Source organism: Belonocnema kinseyi, chromosome 2 (assembly GCF_010883055.1).
Source record: "Belonocnema kinseyi isolate 2016_QV_RU_SX_M_011 chromosome 2, B_treatae_v1, whole genome shotgun sequence".
Classification (NCBI taxonomy): domain Eukaryota; kingdom Metazoa; phylum Arthropoda; class Insecta; order Hymenoptera; family Cynipidae; genus Belonocnema; species Belonocnema kinseyi.
Genome location: NC_046658.1, coordinates 109,783,595 through 109,792,951, shown reverse-complemented (window position 1 = coordinate 109,792,951; position 9,357 = coordinate 109,783,595). Strand labels below are relative to the sequence as shown.

At 28.3% G+C, this 9,357-nt stretch overlaps 1 protein-coding gene across 1 annotated transcript in view; it reads left to right on the top strand.

Moving 5' to 3' along the window:
• Nucleotides 1–265: 265 nt before the first annotated feature.
• LOC117168198 (zinc finger protein Gfi-1b-like) overlaps nt 266–9,357 on the top strand; it is a 16,310-nt gene continuing 7,218 nt past the window's right edge. The window contains exons 1-3 of the mRNA XM_033353662.1: nt 266–433; nt 7,348–7,587; nt 8,933–9,171. Coding sequence (XP_033209553.1) covers nt 266–433; nt 7,348–7,587; nt 8,933–9,171 — 647 coding nt within the window. The remainder of the gene's footprint in view (nt 434–7,347; nt 7,588–8,932; nt 9,172–9,357) is intronic.

The window sequence follows — 9,357 nt, the reverse complement described above, 5'->3', positions numbered from 1 at the left end:
CGCCGACGTCGTTTTTAAAGCGTCGACGGTGTCAGTAGTAATCTCGGCAATGCTAGAGGTCATAAGTAAAAAAGATCGTTAGAATAATCAACCCTCCGCCTATATAGATGCACGAATACTCGCGGGGTGAGATGGGTGAGAGAATAAAATAATGCTTTGAGAAAAATGACATAAGGTGGAATTTTGTCGTGCGGTGAGGTGGCGCGGGGTTGTTTGCTTGACAATAACTGATAAGGATTTGATCTGGGTTAAATTGGGGTTTGAAATGGGCACGGCGGGACGCGATTTTGAGGAACGGGATCGCCGTGAGGAGGAACAGCAGTGCCGAATTTGTGCCAACGAAGTGACCAGGAAAGACGGCGTCCACATTTTTGCCGAGGAAGGCAAGAGGCACTACCTCCAGTCTAACATACGTAAATATTTGTACATTTTGGTAAGTTCAAAACACACGTTGTGAAACTAACACGCCATACTGACCGCGAGGTCATTTTTTCAAAACCGGTAGCGGTTATTCAAGTTTCTGCGCGTCCTCTTCTGTTGAAAATCGAGATCATTTTTATAGATCAATTGATCGGGGATCATGGTTATTGAGTGTTTAGAGCGTCTACTGACCTGGAAAACTTGCAAATGTCAGGGAATTTTTTTTAAGTGAGGGAATTTTTTCGAGCGTGCGTAAAATTTTTTTAAATTATAATATAAAATTAAATACAAATGTTTTTTCTTTTTTTTAAATAACTTTAATCTTTATCTGGGTTGATACTAAATTTAATCAGAAGTCTTTTTATCATTTTTACTAAACTCAGGAAAATATCTTTTATTGAAAGTGTTTAAAGCAGAGTGACGGTAGGTCGTAAAAAAACTCGAAATGAGGGAGTCAATGATTTTGAGGGAAAAAAAATATTTTAACAGCCAGTTAATTTTTATTAGATGCACTTTAAATAACAGTTAAGTATAATAAATTAAAAATTACTTTATTCTCTTTATAAAATATTCTATGTTAGAAGTGTAACCAAATTAGGGAAATTAAAAAATGAATTTCTGCGGCTACCCTGATCTATAATATTCTTGTCAGTATTTCTTGTATTTCTATTTCTATCAGTTGCTTAATCCTAACGATTATATTTATGTTAAAAATATTATTATTTGGTTGAAAATTCCTCTTTTTACGTTAATAATTCAACTCTTTTTTAATATCGTCTTTTTGTTTGAAATATCTACTATAAAACATTATTCGTATTTTATTGTTAAAAAGTGAAATACTCAGGTGAAGGCTGGACCACTTTATTAATAAAATTATTTATTTGCAGAAGATTAATAATTTTTCTTGAAAATGCTGTTTTTGTTGTTGAAATTTTTTTTTAAGAATTCAATTGTTTGGTTGAAATTTTTGCTTGACATATCAGCTAATAGATTTTTCGTTAAGCATTCATCTTTCTATTGAAGACACATTTTAAAAACTCAGCTTTAAGATATAATTGTTTGGCTAATAATTCATCTTTTTGCGTAGAAGATTCAAGTATCTGGTTGATTATAATTCATGCTAAAAATTCAGTAATTTAGTTCAAAATGCAACTTATTTTGGTCTTTCTAGTTTGAAAATTCGACCATTTGATTGAAAATTTGTTTGGAAATTCAATTATTTTGTTGAAAATGTAACTATATTATGAAAAAGTCATAATTTTGTTCGGAAATTCAAATATTTTGTTGAAAATTCATCTTTTGGTTGAAATAAATAAAAAATTTGGAGATTTTTAAATTTTAATCTGAAATAGTTTTATTCTATTTATAAAAGGTTATATATGTTAATGATTTTAGAAGATAAAAATGCTGGTTTTTGAATATTAATGGTCAGGGAAAGTGAAATTAAATTGGCCTGTGAAAAGTCAGGTGATTTTGAAAATCAAGTTTTTCGGCGACCCTGTAATATGTCAAATATTCACTGAAATTACAGTATGAAGATACAAAAATGTGTCTTAAAAATAATTTTAATTCATGGAGTTGATGAGAAAATGAAAGAAATGAATATTTACATATGTTTTTAGTTTTATTAATTAATTTAATTATTCGTTGGTGATAATTAATATATTTAATATAAAGGTCCAAAAAAGAATTTTTTTTCTAAAATAGCTCCCCTGAATATTTTTTATTATATTGTCGAAATGTCCCCTGAATTTTTGTAATATTTTAATAAATATTAAGACGCTTCTCAAGCAAATTTTTGTAAAAAAATTCGCATTCTATTTTAATTACCGTTGTTAACTAATTATTTTACTTTGGAACACATCACCTGTTATATTTTTGGATGTATCTAGTCATCGCGAAAAGTTGAGGGAGTTGGAAAAGGGGACGGACTAGTTACCCCGAAAATTCGGGATGACTAACCAAGCTTATGAAAAATATTTTAATACTCATCCCGAGTTTTTGGATGGCGAGACACTTCGTTTACTTTTAGTTAATACATTACCCTGATTTTTTATAGAATGAAAAAAATTTATTATGTGCAGAACCAGTTTTACAAAAATAATACTTATTTTCATTTATTTCCGCTTTTGATGCATTTTATTATTATTTATGACAAAGTAAATCAGTAAATTAACGAGGGCAAGTAAAATTAAAATAAGCATTTTTTTGCAAAAATTGGCTTGAAAGACCTCTAAATATTTTTTAAATTCTGCTAAGATTCAGGGGACATTTTCACAAAAAAAAAACAATTTGCAGGACTTCTATTTAGTGAAAAAAATAAAGCCTTTTTTGTATCAACCTAATATATCTAAGAATATCCCGTAATGATACGAATAGAACCATTTTTATAATATTTAAATATTTACAAAGACTGAAAGAAACATGCAGTTCGATTGCTTTGCACCATGCAATACTTAATACTTAAATGGCTACTTATTAATTAAAATTGTACCTGGAAAATTTTAGAGATTTCTGGGCTACAATTTAAAAAAAAATGGGGCTAATTCTATTTGAACCGGAGATATTACTCTAAATAGACACAGAAAAAAATCGATAAATATCGGTTAATCCTTAACATTTTCTTATTTTTAAGAAAATTTATACTTGGGCGATTAAATTTTAAAAGCATTTGATTCAATTTTCTGCAATAATTCTCTGTAACTATTTATGTGTGAGAGAAATAAAACTATTAAAACTACTTGCTTATCAAATATTAATTTAGCCCTCAATATATTGATTTATTAAATGAGAAATTTAGTGCATCCAAAATTCAAAATTCGTAGTAATCGAAAATAGCTAGTGCTGAAAATTTGCTATTTTTTACTACAAATAAAATTCTGTGATGACTTTTAATTTCAAAAATAAAACTTTTGCTTAAGTTACAATTCGTTGAAAATGAGCAAAAAATGCCTTTTTAAGATTAAGTGAATTATTATTAAAATTGAATTTGCTGTTAGTATTACTATGTATGACGTATTTGGTTTAGTTCACAATGAAAAAGCAAGTTATAATTTCCTTAGATATCAAAAATTTTTCTTCTTATGCTTCGCAGCTATTTAAAAAGGCATATGACCACTAAAATCAGAATTTTCATTGAAAAGTGACGTCTAAGAAAAATTGTCTTGAGATTTAAGGAAATTTTTGCTTGCTTGAATTGCATATAAACTCATATGTCATTAATTAAATGTTCAAAAAACTTATCAAAATTAACTGTAGCATAAAAAATATCATTTTTGCGCATTTCTTTTAATTCTAACTTAAACAGGTTATATTTTTTAATTTTAATTTTTTATCATCATTTAATACCTAAAACTGTGCCTAGAAAATACAAGAATTTTCAATCCCGTAGGACAATTTATTTAATTCTCAAAATTTTAAATTTTTTGACCTCATTGCTACACCCTATGACGATTTTTTATATCGTAAAGTCATCAGAGATTTTTATTTCTAATTAAGCGTAACAAATTTTCAGCATAAACCATTCTAGATTTTTAAAATGTTGGTATTACATTTTTATAAAATGTTTTTTTTCCATGTAAATTGAACAAAATCGAATATATTTTATACATTTTTATATTTTTGGAATGAGATAGATTCTTTTTAATATATAAAACTATAATATTGTACCATCAACGAAATGAGTCGTTCCAAACAATGTTTGATTCTTTAATTTTTTCTCTTAAAAATAAATAAAATAATATATGCGTATGTAAATACATATATCTGGATTAATACATATTAATTGATGATTATAAATTTTGCAGATATAATAGTTCTATCATTAATTTGGCTTCTTTATATTTATCATGCCGAATATATGCGCTTAATTATAACTATCTTTCACTTACCAGTATTCAAAGATAGTTATATTTTAATAAATTAGTTTAAATAACAATACTGTTGAATTAAAATTTTATTGTCGACATTTTTTCAATTGTACATTCTGTGTCAAATTTGAGAATTAAAAATTAAATTTAACTATATGTCATCAGAAACAGTTTAGTATTTTTTACGGATGGTTTTTATTACACCTAAAAGTAAGTCTGTTTTTAAGACTCAAGGCTCTAGATTCAAGCCTATTGGCTGTCTTAAAATAAGACCTCTTTGTCTCAAAACGAGGTCGATTTTCTTAATTAACAACTTATTTCTGTGTACTGCTTTAAGTTTTTTTATTATTAATTTCAAAACTGATTTTTTTCAAATAAGTGGTAGGTTTATACTTTATATACCCCATTACTTAGTGATTCCTTAAATTATAAATTTAATAATTATTAAAATTAAATTAAACAAAATAGAATTATAAATTGACAAAGATTGTTTTAAATCTTCCTAATATTTCCATAAAGATTGACGTGTAATTTTGTATCAATATACTGAATTCATTAATATTAATGTTATTTTAGGTTTTTCTGAGAAGCACTTTATTTTTATTTTTACAGCTTTCAAATGTCACTTTTTAAAATACAAATAATTTATATTTTATGCTTCATAATCTAATTTATAATAAATACAAGTTTGATGTTAAGAATTCTTTGAATATATATTTGTGAAGCTTAAATTATAAATAGTTATCGTTTCGAAAAAAATATCAGAGTTTGAGTTTACATTTTTAATTTGGTTTCTAGGCATAACCAATTTGTGATATACATAATTACTATACGTAATATTTTTATTTTTTATAAAAGAGCCGTTAAAAATCAGTATTTAAGTAACAGGACTATTTATCAGTTCATATTAGCCCAATTGCCAAGATTTTTTTAACTGCAAAATTTCCAAATGTTAACTTAATGCTACTCTTTAAATTTAAACGCAATTTTATCGCTCACACTAGTTTAACTTATCTGTCAATCGCAAAAAATAACTGTACATAGAAGTAATTGAAACAAAATAAAAAAAGTAATTCTATTTGTCTTCTAATTTTAAAATATATATAGTGCTGCTGCATCTGTATATGTAAATTTCGATCAACCTTATTATTTATAATATATACAAAGTTTAGAACGTGCTTAATCATAGCTGTCAGAAATCAGATCAGGATGCTACGAATAAGAGATTTTTTCACAATACTTGTTTTCTTTCGTTGTTATTATTTATTAATATTACATAATAATAATAATAATAATAATAATAATCCTTAAAATTGACCGATTTTCAAAAAACTATAAATAAAAGTATTTTTTCGTAACGTATATAATCCAAATAACGCTCCCAATAGAATCCAAACAGCAACCTTTGTATTCCTCAGAGATATAAAAGTGTTAAAAATTAGCATTTTATTGATTGCCTCGAATACTGTACTGCATGCACGCTATACACGAGTGCGCCTATAAATATAATTGGGATAAAACGCCAGAGATGCTCATGGACCTGACGTCTGATTCGAAATAAATTATTCAAAAGGACGAATCATGCAGTTGACTAATGATTCCTTATCTAAATTTTTAGTACATTTTTTTGTATTTCAGACTTCACAGTCTTTCTCTTATTTCCATTTTCCCCTTGATTTCATGAAACTTCTCTCTTTCCCCCTTTTTTTTTAATTTTTCGCCTAAAAACGAACTGAATTAATAAAAATCAATAAAAAAATTGAATTGACTTGTATTGAAATTTCATCTTTCTTGATAAAAAATGTCATCTTTTCTGTTGAAAATTCATCTTTATTGTTTAAAATGAACTATTTTCTTAAAAATTCAACTCTCTTCTAAAAAATTTGTATTTTTGTTTTGAAAATTCGACTATCTGGTTTAAAATGCAACTGTTTTTGATTGAAGTTTAATCTTTTTTTTGAAAATTCAACAATTTGTCAAAAAATGAAACTATTTTTCGAAAATTAAACTACTTTTTTAAATGAACGATTTAGTTAAACATCTTTTCTTCTGGATGTAAAATTCATCCTTTTCAATTAAAAATGCATTTTTTTGGTACAAATATCACATTTTTGACTAAAAATAAACTGTTTTAAAAATTGAATCCTATCTTGAAATATATTCGTCATTATGGTTTGAAAATTCAACTATCTGGGTGTAAAGGCAACTTTTTTTTAGTTCAAGTTTAATCTCTTTGTTTGAAAATTCGACCATTTGGTTAAAAATGCCACTATTTTAATGAAAATGTAATTATTTTGTTAAAAATTTAATCATTCAGTTGAAAATTTAATTATTTTGTTGTAAATGCAACAATTTTGTTAAAAACTCATAATTTTTTATTGAAAATTTAACTGCTTTGTTGAACATTCATCTTTTGGATAGAAAATTTTATTCTTTTTTGTTGAAAATTCATAATATTTGGTCAAAAATTCAAATATTTACATGAAAATGAACTTTTTTGTTGAAATTTATATTTTCGGATTGAAATCCCTCCTTTCCTGAAGAATCACCATATTTCCTCTGTTTTGAGAGAATTTGGGGTTGTAAAGAATTGTATTTTACTATTTTGAATTGATCAAAAATAATTAATCAAAAGAGATATTTAATTGGATATAAAAATAATTTCTTATGAAGAATTGATTGAACAATTTTGTTCTATTTATAAATCTTAACGTAGCAAATAATTATTTTCTTTGGATTTCATAGTATACACTCAGTAAACGATTTGGTTCAATCAACCAAATTTTTGTAATTTCAACTATATAATTCCGCTAATATGTAGACAAAAAAGTATTTGGTTGAACTACCAAATTATTTTTTTTTTAATCAAATATATTTTTAGATGGAGTATTTGGTTGATTCAAAAAACAACATTTGATTGGGTCAATCGAATATTTTGTTAAATCGAGAAAAATCTGTTTTATTCAACCAAATTTATGAGAAAAAATATGGAATATTTATTTCATACAGAAGTAAAAATAATTCTTATATATTTAATGAAGCTATGATTTAATTTCAGGTGTCTTCCGAAGATAAATTGCCAAAGATGGTTTGCATAACGTGCATTAAAAGGCTAGAGGGTATTCACCGATTTGCAATGATGGCCTGTCGAACGCAAGAAATGCTGAAATTAAAGTTATATGGAGTTTTTGATAATGCCGATTCAACTCAAGATATGGACGTAGCAGCGATCAGAGATATTCAAAATTTGGGAAAGAAAATAGAAGAAAAGGGCCTCTTGCATTCAATATTAACTAAAGTAAGTATTTTCATTTCAATTGAAACCGGCACTAAAAATCACGGATGACTTTGAAACATGGTAAATATTGAAAATGAAGCTAGACGTTTTTTTAATACAGTTAAAAAACTTATCAAATTATGTTTCGAATTGTATTTGATAGAAATATTTGCAACTCCCGATATAAGAACGGTTTTGGACAAGGCCTTTCTGTTTTTCACGCTTGAGTGATCAGTGCCTCTCGCACTCCCCGCATCATCAAATTCCGTGGCCATCAGTTCTATACTCTGTTCAGTGAGAGAATGATCGACAGCGCGCAGTTTTTTCAGAAAAAGGTGGAGTAAACCCCGTAAAGGGTGTGTTTAACAAATATTAAACAGGCATTAGAAGTTTTTTCTACGGCTATAAATCTGAGAATGATGACGTTTGGGAAAAAGAGAGGTCAGACACTTGAAACACAGGCCCTTCACAGCAAGGTTTCCGAAGATTTAAAATCTCTAAGCCATGCCTTTATGACAGTTTGCGCGAACTGGACGAAAATTCGTCGTTCCTGTCGGTCATTCTCTCGCTGAACAGAGTATAGGAATATCATTAACCGGAGTTTTCTATATCGGGAGTTGAGGGTCAACTTTAACTCGTGGTGGTGCCTAGGAAAGTTGTAGAAAAAACATGAATTCACTGAACGTAGTCTTTGAAATCTTACCTTTAATTCTAGCCAAAAACCGTCTGCGTCGAGTTATGGGCCGGCCGAAACGCTTGGAAATTTTTAGTCACATCTCGGAAACCCATGAAGATTTTAAAAGTTTGATTACCCTACACGGAAAATAAGATTGCATACATTGCGTTCCGTGAATTCGAGATTTTTTACATACATTTTTTACGTTATAGCACGAGTTGAAGTTGAGGTAGAGGTAGAAAATCCGAGAAAATTTTGGCAATCGCCGACTCAAACTCGAGATGGATACGCTTGGACATTTTTAGTCATATCTTGGAAACCCGTCAAAATGTAAACAGTTCTATTAGCCTAAATTAAAGATGAAATTTCAAAAATTGTGTCCTGTAAATTTTAGATGTCTACCACAACTATTCTACGTTATAACACGATTTAGAGTTGAGATACAAAATTCGAAAAAATTTCAGCGAGATATGACTAAAAATGTCCAAGCATATGGACATATTTGGTCATATCACGAAAATCCGTGATGATTTAAAATTTTTCTTTACTTAAATTACAAATAAGATTTAAAAGGTTACGTTCCAGAAATTCTTTAATTTAAAAAAAATGTGTCACGTTACGGTATAGATAATTCCCGAAGGTAGTGTATATTCTAGTGTAATGTTATTCAAATGAATTAATTTTATACAGGGTGCTATGGAAATGATGATTGAAGGAGATTCTATGGGACCACCATCGGAAGCACTAGCGCAAACAGATAGACAGCACACACCGAGCATGGAAGAAATGGAAGTAAAAGTCGACCCTATGTTATTTTTGCAGTGTGGCCTGGACGATCCATCCTCTGAAATATCAGATATATCCGACAACGAATACGAAGAAAAAGTACTAGATATGTCGCCGACAGAACCACTACCTCTAATACACAAGTTAGTCTCATTTTGCAGTATTAAAAATAATAATCTTTCCTTATAAAATAATGAGTATAGGATTGTAATACATGGTATAAAAATTAATCAAAGTCGTTCAAACCTCCCTCTCCATAGTCCTCCTCCCCTACTCTCCCTACATACCCCTACTTAACATCCCCTCACTGTACCCCCTCCACACTTCCC